Source organism: Micromesistius poutassou (assembly GCF_964030765.1).
Source record: "Micromesistius poutassou genome assembly, chromosome: 23".
Lineage (NCBI taxonomy): Eukaryota > Metazoa > Chordata > Actinopteri > Gadiformes > Gadidae > Micromesistius > Micromesistius poutassou.
Window position 1 is genome coordinate 5,990,786 of NC_140293.1, and position 13,463 is coordinate 6,004,248.

A 13,463-nucleotide genomic window follows, 5' to 3' on the forward strand; every position below is an offset into this window, starting at 1 on the left:
ATCGTTACTGAACGTTAAATGCGGTGCGTTACTATGAATTGATTGAATAGACTGTGTTATCTGAACGCACCCCTGGCTCCACACACAAACTGCTAGGAGACCGGGTGGGTTAACGATTAATAAGCGATTATGATTGGCAACTTTTTTTTTTTTTTTTTACAGTAACGCAAATAGTTACCTTTTCAAAGAATTTTCAAAGAATCAGTGTTGGCATGGCATTTCTATAAAAAAATTAAAAAGTATCGATTTCGGAACCGTTTAGGAACCGGCATCGGTTTACAGGAATCGAAATAGAACCGCAATCAAAATATTTCTAACGATACCCAACCCTACAGAAGAGGGCCGAGGGGGTGGAGCTAGGTAGGGACGATGGGAGGTGGGGCGGAGCTACGTCACAGAGAGGAGGGTGGAGGAAGGGTGGAGCAGAATGAGTTGTTCTGTGGGATAGAGGGGTAGACACTCAGGCATCATGCTCCAAAAATAATTCGACTAAAAAACAGAAACCCATAAGTCACAGCTCGAGTAGAACAACTGATTTCGCCCACATGGGCGCAATCTGTTGTTCCGTTGGAGCTGTGACTCTTGTTTCTGCTTTGAGTTGTGTTTCGCTCTGGTTGTTTGGGAGAGCCAGAGGTGAATGCTGACAAGACGAGCCGTAGATTCTACCCATGGAGAATGGAGTGTGACAGCATCCCTGACAAGGCGCTATAGACGGACAGCATCAGGACTTAGAGTCTCAGAGTTATGGAACGGAAAGCAATGGTCTTCCTTCCGTTTCCTACTTCCACTCTCTGGTAGAAAACGTCAGCCGCACGCGTCCCCTTAGTGAGACACCAGAGCCCTCGCCTCTCACAATGAAACACCAGGGACTGTAGCTGGGACTGTAACTGAGCCAGCAGTAAGACAACTCTACTGACGGCACATAGAGAGCATGCACACATACACACACACACACACACACACACACACAGGCGCATGCATGCATGGACACACTACCACGAGGGCAAGACAGGGTTCATGGTCAGAAGGGTCAAACATGTATGCAGAGTAGCGACTGTGCTCATTCATTGTGCACATGTGAATGTTCAAGATTCACTGTTGGAAAAAACATTATTGTTAAAGTTAAAAATGTTGTGTGTGTGCGTCTGTCTGTCTGTCTGTCTGTCTGTCTGTGTACAGCCTACGAGGACATCAAGCCACTCAGCCCGGACCACAGTGACGGATCCGATGTCAGCCTCACAAGCGATCACCTGACATCGGAAAGGGACGGTACGTGAATGAATACCTCACACACACACACACGTGAATGAATACCCTAACACACACACATATGAATGAATACCCTAACACACACACATATGAATGAATACCCTAACACACACACACGTGAATGAATACCCTAACACACACACACGTGAATGAATACCCTAACACACACACACACACACACACACACACACACACACACACACACACACACACACACACACACACACACACACACACACACACACACACACACACACACACACACACACACACACACACACACACAGCTCAGAGCAGCTCAGATCCCGGGAAACACCGGACACCCTGGACTCAGAGGCCTCTTGTTCCGTGTGTCTCTGTCCGACCGGGGCAGCACGCGCCCTACTTTATGAACTAACTCCCCAAGTGGCGTGGCTTTATTTCTACATTTTGCTGGGTTTTCGTCAGACGCTGCATTTTCCCGCCCTGTTTCCAGAGAAGCCGTTTTTATCCATCCATCCCATTTTTTTTTTTTTAATCTATCTCCGTTGCGCAACGAGCGCATAAGGCCAAGCGGTTTGGATGTAGGACCCCGCCTCCGCACACTGTCTCGCTGTAAACGCTCTGCCGGTAGTCTGGCGGGCTCCGCCGTGCCGGTACAGGACGTGGGAACAGGCGGTTGACTGGGTCCTGATCTCCACGGCGATGTGCACCGTATATAAACTGCTCAACTCCGCTCCCCAGGGTACCGGCTCACCGCCTTTGAGGAGCAGAAACTCACGGAGAAGTGGCAGGGCCTCGTGGGGCCCAGCAATGAAGTAGTAGTAAGTGTGCTTCTTTGTGTTGTGTTATTGTTGTTGGGAGTTTTATTATTATTTCAAAATGATTCCCCTTTTTCGATTTAATTCATTTTCGACTGGGGCTTGATACCCAGGCCGGGGATTTCCTCTAAGGAAATGGAAGAAAATGGAAGAAAAAAGCGAATAACGTTTACTAGAGTCATACTCTAATGCTGTTAAGCGTTATAATGCTGTGAATGCTTAGCATTAGAGTGTGGTGTGGTGTTATTTTTACATTTATATTGAAATTTAGGGCATTTAGCAGACAATTTAAACCAAAGCGACTTACTAACAAGCACATTTGTCAGAATAAAGAGAAACAACAATATACCATAGTCGGTTATTTAACTTCAAAAGGTTGCTTAAGGCTGTTAGGCTACCGACCAAAAATGTGCCCATCTCTAAACCCTCACCTGTGTCCTTGGGGGGGTCATGGCCTTCTCTAAAGCCTCACCTGTGTCCTTGGGGGGGTCATGGCCTTCTCTAAACCCTCACCTGTGTCCTTGGGGGGGGTCATGGCCTCCTCTAAACCCTCACCTGTGTCCTTGGGGGGGGTCGTGGTGGTCGTGTGCAGGTGGCCCAGGTGGAGAAGTTCACAGAGAGCAGTGGTCTGGGGGTGAGCCTGGAGGCCAGCGGGGGTCACCACTACGTCCGCTCCGTGCTGCCCGAGGGGCCGCTGGGGCGCTGCGGGAAGCTGTTCAGTGGAGACGAGCTGCTGGAGGTACTAATTATTTGATTGACTTTGGAGGTTTGCCCACACACATCCATTCACACTTTGTTTCTAACATGCCATCTGTATCTAGGTGAGGGTGGTGTTTGGGCTGTTACTTTTACATCTACATCAAGGCAATTAGCAGATGCGTTTATCCATAGCGACTGATAATATGCACATTTGTCGGAAGAAAGAACAAAAAAAATTATATATATATATATATATACCGCTGATGGTTGTTTATTTTTATGATTTCAAAGTTATTTGTCTGTAATTCCATTATTTAGGGTAGGGTAGGATTCTGTGGTGTTTGGGCTGTTATTTTTACATTTACATTTACCTTCGGGGCATTTAGCAGATGCTTATAACCAAAGCGACTCACAATAAGTACTTATCTCAGAAGAAAAAACGAAATAATGAATGTATGGTTATTGATGGTTATTTAACTTCGAAAGTTACAGGGTACGAAGAGTTCCGGGTTTGATCCCCAATGCAGACAGCATGTATATTTATAGCTTGAGCGCTGATACCATTGACCCATGTTGCTCATCGTGTGCCTCCCCTGCCCTCACCTCAGGTCAATGGCATCTCTCTGATTGGTGAGAGCCACAAGGAAGTGGTCCGAATCCTGAAGGAGCTTCCCCTCTGTGTGTACATGGCATGCTGTAGGCCCGCCCCCGTTCCAGAGAATGACGTGGACATCAGCCAATCAGATGTCTTGTCTACAGACTCTCTTGTAAAGGTAGGGTAGGGTCGTAGTTGCACTATTTGTGATATAGTAAATAACTGAAATATATATTATTTTCAGATGGAAAACCTGTATACATTACGAATAAGAATATATTAATTTGTGTGGGGAAGCGGAAAATACTTATTTTTTAAGTATTTTTATAAGTTATATCAAGCATTTTATGGTAATAGAGGAAATAATTCTGGAAGTACATAAGGGATTTGAATGAGCAATGGAAAAATTGCATATATCTAAACCGATGCTATAATGGACAAAACATTCTTCTGGAAGATTCAAAGATTAAATTAATATCTCATTAACCAAACCTCCAGTCCATATCCTTGATACTGTAATATAATAGAGCTGTTATCAGTGGCCAGTTATTAACTGATAGTGTCAACCATCTAGTTCTAGACGAAGATTGCACTTTCTATTCAAGCGAAGGTCAAAAGAATAAACCCAACGTGCGATTGAAGAAAATCCCCTCCCATGCATTGTCATGCATCCACAAATCCAGCATGCCCGCACGCCTGCCAGCGGACCTGATTAGAGGGAAATCACCGTAAGCCCTTCCCTCCCCTCATCGCTTATCAGTTATTATTAGCTCAGCACAAGCCGCCCGTCGCTCCATTGGCTTTCATGCCTGCCAATCAAGGCTGCCTGGATTAAGAGGCGGGAAGGCGAGGCGGCGTGCAGGTTAATGCAAGAGATGGCGACACTTTATGAACGCCAACCCATCGAGTGACACCTCCACCGCGGTGGAGCGGGGGCGGGGCAGCAGCCAATGCTGCACCGAGGCCAGGGAAGAGGCAGAAGAGAGGCAGAGAGGGAGAGAGTGATGGAGATGGGGTGGTGGAGTTTCAGCTGCAGATATGTCCAATTCACCCCCCCGCCACACCACCCCACTCCTCCCCCTCCGCCACCTCCTCCCTTCGCTTTGCATCCCACGGATATTTCCCTTTCATCTCGCGCCAGAAACTTCTGAAACAGAACCACAGGGATGTGAGGGACGCCGTGGTTTCTGGGAGTAGTGTGTGAGTGGGGGGGGGGGAGGGGGGGGGGGGGGTTGCAATGCGCCACAAACACACAGCCCTGCGATTTTAGTTAGTTATTTTCCTACTTTTGGTTCCGCAGACGCAAGCCGACCCGGGCGGTTTCCTGGCCGCGCCGGAACTCTCCGAGGCGGACGAGGCGGAGATGACGGCGGCCATGACGTCTGCGATGATGACGATGATGACGGAGGCGGAGGTGCAGGAGGAAGAGGCCGTGACGGGGGAGGGGCCGGCGTCCCCCCTGGCCATGTGGGAGTCGGAGATCCAGCACATCGAGCTGGAGAAGAGCGAGGGGGGACTGGGATTCAGCATCCTGGACTACCAGGTACTGGGAACACTGGGAGAAACCCTCTCGGAATTGTTTTTCCCGTTAATGGGATTTTCTTTCTTAGTTTCGTTCAGTTCCTTTTGTTTACGACTTTGAGTGAGGGAAATGATTTGCGTTCAAGGCTGCAGTGATATTGGACATGTTGACTCTGTTGAACGCCATGCTAACACAACGTCTTTATTGCGTAGCATAGTTATTGCCGCCCGTTAATTCTGTTAGATGTCAAACCAACCTATACATCTGAATACCTTTCTATGTGGTGGGAAACACACTGCAGAGAAAGGGCCTTCTATGGAATAAACCTTCCATTTTCAATATAGGATAGCCAAACCGAATAATACAACTAACTGGTTAGTTGTATGAACTGGCTGCTGTGGTTGTATTCCTCCAGGACAAAAGCAGCTGAGAATTCAGAAAATCGTTTTTTGTTTTGTTTTTAATATGCAGTTCAAGGTAGTACGGCTACCTTGAGGAGTTGCACAATAATCACACACACACAGTAGTTATAATACTTTCTTTTGGCAAACGTGGGAAAAAAGTTTCTCCCCTGAAGAGCACACGCCACTCAAATCAGCCTCAACGTTATGTTCTCATCTCATTTTTTGCTCAAAGTTTAATCAAACCGGGGAAACTTCTTTCACCGCAGCCTTCTGTTTTTTGTTCTGGTGTATTTTGCAAATGTTGCATTCAGGAGAGGAATAGACTCAAAGCGATCCTTTCAACAGGCCTAGTGGTTTAAACACGACATAATTTATCGTTATTTATTTTAGTAGTATTTATTATTTACACGTTATTTTTGTTTTTATTGTATTATTATCCCTCATAATCAAGTGATGGCAGGAGTGAATAAAATCCCAGTTTGTGTATCTCCTAACTGTAATGTAAATATCAAAGCTACAGTGTACGTTTCGCTTACCCCAGGACCCGATGGACCCCGCCAAAACAGTGATCGTGATTCGCTCCCTGGTGCCCAATGGCGTGGCGGAGTGCGACGGCAGACTGTTGCCGGGCGACCGGCTGATGTTCGTCAACGCCACGGACCTGGAGAATGCCACCCTGGAGGACGCCGTCCAGGCCCTGAAGGGCGCCAACCTCGGAGCGGTCCAGATCGGGGTGGCCAAACCACTGCCTGTAAGAAAATATTCATATTTGTTATTGGTTACGGTTGGTCGATCGTGTTGTTAATGCTGCGTGTTATCGTGTCAGAGCATATATATATATGTATAGCGCTTTTATCCAAAGCACTTTACAATATTGCCTGACATTCACCCATTCATTCACCCATTCGCACAACAGGAGCAGTTAGGGTTAGGTGCCTTGCTCAGGAACACCTCGACACTCTAGGAGGAGCCGGGGATCCAACTAGGAACCTTGTGGTAACCAGCCAATCCTGCTCTACCCCCTGAGCTACTGCCGCCCATACTTGTAGGCGTTGTTTCTGTTTGAGTCGTGTTAGTGTAGGATCTTGTGGTAGAAGTGTACTTTTATAAGTCAAGAGGCCCTCACACACATTTCCACTCGCTTCCCTCCGTGGCAGGGGGCTTCTTGAGTTTCCTTGTTTCATCAACCGTCCTTTTCCAAGGCATTGGTTTCTAGTCTGTGTGTGTCTGTATGTGAGTGCATGTGCACTGTGTGTGTATGTGTGTGTGTATGTGTGTGTGTGTGTTTTTCCCCATACAGCGCGCTCTGTTATAATGAGGGCTTCACCTTACCGGCACTTGAATATTTCATAGCAGACAGCCGAGTGAGGCCGCATGGTTAAACATCTTCAATCGCTTCAGATCTACGTCGGGAATCGCTACAATACGCCCCGGCCTTTGTTTGATATTGACACTGTTATTGAGACGTCTCTCTTTCGATGGGCGCAGACACTATTTATTTTTTAAAAGGCCTCTGTAGGAAATGCTGCGCTCACGGTGCAACACTCGTGGAAAGCTTTTTCTGCTTTGTGTTTTTTTTTTATTCCTTCCTTTCGATTCCGTCTGTCGGGTTGAGACTCATGATGGCTTTGTGTGGGAGCTGCTGTGGGGGTGACGCAGTAGAGGCCAGGGTTAGGCTCAGGGTGTGTGTGCGCGTGTGTGTGTTTGTGTCTGTGTGTGTGTGTTTGTGAGAATGCGTGCGTGCGTGAGAATGCGTCACATGCACATGTGCATGCCTATGTGTATGTGTATGCGTGCCTGTGCGCTTGTGGGTTAGTAGAGTGTTGTAGAGAGGAAGTCTGTGTGGAGTTCTGGGTCGTTTTCCAGCCCACTGATCCACTCGAGCCCGCCCGCCCCCCTGCCCACCATGGTGGCCGCCTGATGCCCCCAGGACCGGCTCTGACCCGTGTAATCTCTGTTCTACTCTCTCGCTTTTAAATGGTCATCTGTACAAGACATGGAGAAGACAATGTGGAAAATGTTCAACATCCAGCAGAATGAGGAAGAATTAAAGCCCTGCCGAGGGAAGTTGAAAAGAAATGTACTGTGTGTGTCATACACACACATATATATATATATATACACATATATATGACACACAGTACATTTCTTTTCAACTTCCCTCGGCAGGGCTTTAATGGAAATGTGATGTCAATAGATGAAACAGCTCATTCATGTGTATTCATTCATGATTCATTTTAAAAGGAGAAAAAAAAAAAAAAAAAAAAAACATGCCTCACTAAAATGAACGCATCTTCCCAATCCGTCCAGGGAATATACAGATATTCCCTCTCTCGACAGCCCCAATGTGATGAGCAAAGAAGTTCCTCATCTTCTTCTTCCTCGCCATCGTCATCATCACCACCATCGCCCGCCATTCGTTTACTAGGGTGGCCCGCTATGTGGGGTAGAGACGGAGATGCCGAGGGGACTCTGTACCGGGCAGAACCCGCCCTGGTCAGTTGGCCTACTCTGGGAGGGGGCGGGGACTAATCAAAGTCCAGACTAATATAATTGGGTGGAAAAAAAAATCTGAAAATCATCCCCTCCCTCTAATTCCCTTGTCTGTCCTGGCTTTAACTCAGAGAGGATGTTGCTCTGGTTGTCGTTTGTTTGTTTGTTTGTTTGTTTGCAGCGTGCGTAAGAAATAGCGCTTTTAGTGTTCATGGTCTGATTTAAAGATGGCTTCCCCAGCCGGCAGTTGATCTGACCTGAAGTGACACCTAAAACACAAGGATGTTTTCAGTGCTTTCTCGTGAATCTCAAGTGTCCCTTCTGCACAAACACACAACCCGTGTCTCCCACTTCCCCCCCCTCGGCCCCCCAACCATATAAAAAAAAACATCAACACTCTCTCGCCGTCTTTAGCACAGAACGCTAACCGCCGCTAGGGGCTGGTCCGCGATTGGCCAGCCCCCCCCCCCCCCTCTGCGCTTATACGCTTCACAGACCCGACGCAAGCCCACCAAGACGACAACACAAACGACATCTTTGTTTTTGTTTTTTTCTTTGTCTGCGTCTATGGTTCCAGATCGACGCCGGTGACACGGATCTCCATGACGACCGGGCGCTGGACCTCAGCTATTCTGGGATGGAGGACGACTCGCTCCACGCCTCCATGGTCGCCCTCCACGGCAGCATGTGCAGCAGCCGGGCCAGCGCCGGGGTTGGGGGCGGGGGGGGTGGTGGTGGTGGTGGTGGGGACACCATGGACCCCCTGGACCACCACCTGGGAGCGCTGCACTCCTCCTCCACCCCCAAGGTACCCCCTCCCCCTGACCCCCCCCCTGAAACCCCCCCCAACCCCGCGCGTTGCCCCCCCCCCCCCCCCCCATTCTGACCCCGCAGGCCGAACCGCAGATTGAAGCGTTGGAGGAAAAACAATAAAACATTCCTAGGTTATTATTATTTTGGTTGGGATGTTTCATTAAATGGGATTGTGTGTCGACGGCTTTGCTCGGGTATTGTGGAGACTGAAAGAGGCAGCGGGGGATCAATAATATATGTGTGATGGGGTAGGGGCCAAAATGTCATCCGGATTGTTGTTTTCAAACCACTCTGATAGCCATGGGGTGCTGCTGTATAATAACAAAACACATTTCAGACAAAAGAAAATCGTGCAGCACACAGGTTTAGTTTGCCTCTATTGTATTCCCCTCTATCTAATTTATCAGACAGAAAAAGTAATAGCACACAATTTTGTCTACACTTGCCCTTTATATTGTATTGATATACGGTGTATATATATATATACAGTGTATATACGGTGTATATATATATATATATATATATATATATACATATTTGTATATATAGTGGTCACATGATAGATGGTAGGTGGAATTTGGTTTGGTAAAATACATTTTCTCATTCAATTAGTCAGCTTCAACGATTGCGTGTCATCCCATAAAACACATTCCTGCATCGTGTTTACACTCCACTCATCTTTTATATTTCCACTGTGCACCGTATAGTTTCATCACCAGTTAATCCGTACGCCGTTAGACGAATATAAAAAAGGCCTTCCCGCAGCCAGGCCTCGTGGCCCTGCTGTTAAACACAGAACACAGCCATGTTTTGCTGCATTGCACACACAATAACCATCTCTCCGGGAGCTGCTTCCGAAGCGTGCTGTCTTCACCGCCGCGCTTCTTTAAAAGTGACACATGATTGTGTGATTAGCCGTTACAAGCCGTTCTGAAAATCTGCCTCTTCCGACATCATAGGTGGGCGTGTCCACCTAGATGTATGATGGATAGATGAGCAACGTTTGCTACATTCAACTGGGTAGGCTGGTGGACTGATCTATCCAGCACACATCTTGGTGGACACGCCCACTTGTGATGTCAGAAGAGGCCGATTTTCAAAACCGCTTGTAGTGGCTAATCACACTCACACCTGGTGGTATAATACGTCACCTTTAAAATGCTGCCTGTTCGGGTTTGGGTTTTCATATCAATTTATGGACACTCTCTTTCCATTTCCGGTCGCGCCCTAGCTGTTGCCGCGGCGCTCAGAGCCTCTGGACGAGATGGCGGCCTTCGAAGCGATGGACGCCTTCGGGGACGCCACGGAGCCCTTCTCGCCTGCCGACGCGTCAATGGCGTTCGGGCCCCCGGGGTACGAGACGTCGTACCCGGGGCCGGCCTCCATGGCGGAGCCGGCAGACAGGACGGAGCTGTACGGCAGCATGGAGCCGCTGGTGGGAGCGGGCGGAGGTGAGGAGGAGGAGGTGGAGACGGTGGAGGCGCCGCGCTACGAGATCGAGGCGGGAGACACCGGGAACGCCAGCGCTCTCTTCGTGAAGGTACGGCCCGTCAAACGAACCCGAACAAATCTCTAAAAGTCTGACACTTCTTCTTTGGACCAAAGGGTTCTGAGGTGATCGATCAACGAACCCTTCGGTCCAAAGAAAAAGTGTCAGACTTTTAGAGATTTGTTTTAGATGGTGTAGACTCAAGGTCTTCAGAATATCATAAAATAACTCAATAACTCTTACAATAACTCTCTGTTCTCATATGCACACGGTATTTCAACCATCTGCAAAAGCCAGCAACTATTTTTTTCTCACCTTTTTTTTGGGGTTTTATTTTAATAGTGCCAGACTGTTCCCTGCACTCTAGCTCCCCTGCCTAAAATATTTCATGAATAATTGCTTTAAATTGTCACCTTGAAGGTCGGGTCAGAGATCGAGCAGCCCCCATCAGGTGACAGTGAAGAGGAGACGGCGACTCTGGGCAGCGATTTTGAAAGGACCATCACGGTTGTCAAGGGCAACGCCAGTCTCGGTGGGTCTCGTTGGCCGCGAACCATGTTTTTATTTTTGTTGATCTCTGGAATTCAGAACAGAGGAGGTGAAGAGTCAGGAAATGTGGTAGTTTGTGTTTTGAATTCCGCTGAATTCAGTGCCAAAATCAGACTTTTCAATTTAAAAGCAGCACCTGCGTACACCACGTCATTATGGGATATCAGGGGGTCAACACCTGTAATTGTCAAACTAAGTTGCCTTAGTTAGTTTTTTCAGTTTACTTTCATTTGGCTGCATACCAACCTTCAAAGTTGTAAACAACTTCTTGAATTAATTTCCCAATACAGGATCCGGCAGTCCTAGTATTTTATAGCCGCTGAATGCCAATAATCAAAGGGCCGGAGTTACAGGGTATTTCATATTTTAATGTATATTTCTACAGCGGCCAGTCTAGACGGCGTTGGTTGGAAACCTTTACAGAGACTTGTTTACTGTTTACTGCTGGCCAAGTTTGTGCTGTCAAAATGACACGCTCACAGATCCCCGCTTCCAGGAACATGATTGGTCGAAACAAATGTGAAGTGAAAGAAAAATAAACGCCTCACTGGTCTGCCGTCGGACTTTAGGTTAGAAGACCTTATCTAAAGTCTGATGTGTGAGAAGGTAATAGTTCTTAATTAATGTTTTTCTGCATTTGTTCACTAAAAAGCAGTTCATCAGGTATTATTCTGATCACACACACACATACAAGCACGCACACACACAGACAAGCGCACACGCACACACACACACACACACACACACACACACACACACACACACACACACACACACACACACACACACACACACACACACACACCGGCTGCCCTGACCTCCTCCTCCTCCTCCTCCTCTCCTCCAGGCATGACGGTGAGTGCGGTGAAGGAGGGTCTGGGCATGCAGGTCCGCAGCGTGATCCACGGCGGCTCCATCAGCCGCGACGGGCGGCTGGGCGTGGGCGACCTCATCCTGGCCATCAACGGCGAGCCCACCGCCCACCTGAGCAACGCCCAGGCGCGCGCCATGCTGCGACGCCACTCCCTCATCGGGCCCGACCTAGGGTGAGGCCACGCCCCTCGCCGTCGGCGGTTATGTCGCGTTTTTTTATTTTTTTTTTACGACGTGAACGTTTAACGGGTCAATCCCATGTTTATCCCTAGCTTCAAGCTAAGGCGACCTCTGTTAAAAAGAAGAGAGAAATGCGAAAATAAGAGCGCATGATGTAGTTGTTTTGCCGGTGTGTTGATGTCGTTTCTTTCAAAGTATATTAACGAAATGATCTTTTTGTAGCCTGCGTTTACGTCACTTTTTACGATGTGGACGTTCAAAGGCGGTGCGTAATGCGGATATAAGCCCTCATGATTTAGTTGTCTTACCGGTTTGTTGTTTGTCGTTGTTTCTGTCTTAGTAAATTAACGAAATTATATATTTTTTATAGTGCGAAAACAAACAGTTATATTTACAAGGCCGCAGGTCAGGCAGTAGCAGTAGATAACAGCGTGGGACTGCTTATTTATTACAGACACCATGAGTCGAATCGTTTTCGCAGTATGTTTTTCTTTTCAGGTGCTTCCTTGAGGGTACCGAGCGCAACACGTCAGTTATTTAGCAGACATTTTAAAGATATAACGTTCTTTGCTTCCCTGTCTTCACGCCATTATCTTTTCAAATTACCCACAGACAAAAAAAATTGTCTACCGCTGTGCCTCTAAGTGCAGGGGGTGGCTGTGATCAACTTGTCAGATTTTGTTTGCTTCACTTCTTTCAACAAAACAAACCCTCACCCCCCCCCCACCCCAAATCTCATGTTCTAGATCTGCTTGTGCACCCGAGGATGAAGTGTGCCCCTTTTATGTGTGAGTATAACATCCACACTGGCCGTGTGTCAGCGACAGAAAAACACCGGAGGCCATCTTGATTTTTTCCTTCTTCTTCTTCTTCCGTTCTTCTTCTTCGTCGTCGTCTCCATTTCCCGCCTCCACTTGCATGCCAGCCCCCTCATCACAAGGGTTTTTTATCAAGGGAAAGAGCCTTCATCTGTTGCTGCGCTGACAATTCATGTTAAAATAACGTGGAGCATCCTTAATGTGGGTGCAGGATGAATCACATCTTTAAACAGAAATTTGACACAACATTATACTTTAACTAAAGATTAAAATGTTGGCCTATTTTGTGAAAAAGCAATTTCCATGCGCACAGCCCCCCCCCCCATTTATTTCCATATTTACCATAAATAACCTCTTGTGGGAGCAGACGCGAGATTGCCGTTTCACGTCTGAACAGCACACGGTTGAGGATAATTGCTGGATAAATCTCTTGAATTGACTGACCCACTAACGACGCCTTTAACCATCTTTTCTTCTTCTTGGTTGTCTCTTTCCGTGTGGCTTGACAGAGGAAAAATGTGTGATTCTAAGTGTTTGTTTGTCTGGTTATTCCTTGTGTTACCTTGCGGCTGACTCGCTAGCTTCACTCGTTTCTGGCTGTTTTTTGTGCTCATCAACTGCTTTCTCTAACATTTCTGAATGTGTTATGTTGCCAGATTGGATTTGTGTCCTTGAAGAGCCCCCTTGTGATGATTCATCAGTCCACAGTTACGCATGCCACCATGTCGACAGAACCGCACACGAATCCATGCTACACCCCCCTCTCTCTCTCTCTCTCTCTGCACACTGAGCCGCTCTTCAAAAATCCCCTCATGTCATCAACAGATTGCTAATAGTGCTATCACCGGAAACCGACACCCCCCCCTCTCCCTTCCACCTCATCTGTCGATACTCAACTCTGAACAAATGAATTATTGATGTCTCACCCATCAAACTTTTAAGACATCATTTGGGGAGGA

General features: G+C 47.5%; 1 protein-coding gene across 1 annotated transcript in view; it reads left to right on the forward strand.

The window, feature by feature from the left end:
• Nucleotides 1–13,463, forward strand: part of LOC311368744 (multiple PDZ domain protein-like) — a 52,924-nt gene that overhangs the window by 18,244 nt on the left and 21,217 nt on the right. Inside the window, exons 12-23 of the mRNA XM_084487528.1 lie at nt 1,180–1,269; nt 1,993–2,072; nt 2,662–2,808; nt 3,377–3,541; nt 4,664–4,906; nt 5,831–6,040; nt 7,600–7,785; nt 8,360–8,590; nt 9,827–10,135; nt 10,505–10,616; nt 11,481–11,679; nt 12,433–12,474. Of these exons, the coding sequence (XP_084343654.1) occupies nt 1,180–1,269; nt 1,993–2,072; nt 2,662–2,808; nt 3,377–3,541; nt 4,664–4,906; nt 5,831–6,040; nt 7,600–7,785; nt 8,360–8,590; nt 9,827–10,135; nt 10,505–10,616; nt 11,481–11,679; nt 12,433–12,474 (2,014 nt within the window). The remainder of the gene's footprint in view (nt 1–1,179; nt 1,270–1,992; nt 2,073–2,661; nt 2,809–3,376; nt 3,542–4,663; nt 4,907–5,830; nt 6,041–7,599; nt 7,786–8,359; nt 8,591–9,826; nt 10,136–10,504; nt 10,617–11,480; nt 11,680–12,432; nt 12,475–13,463) is intronic.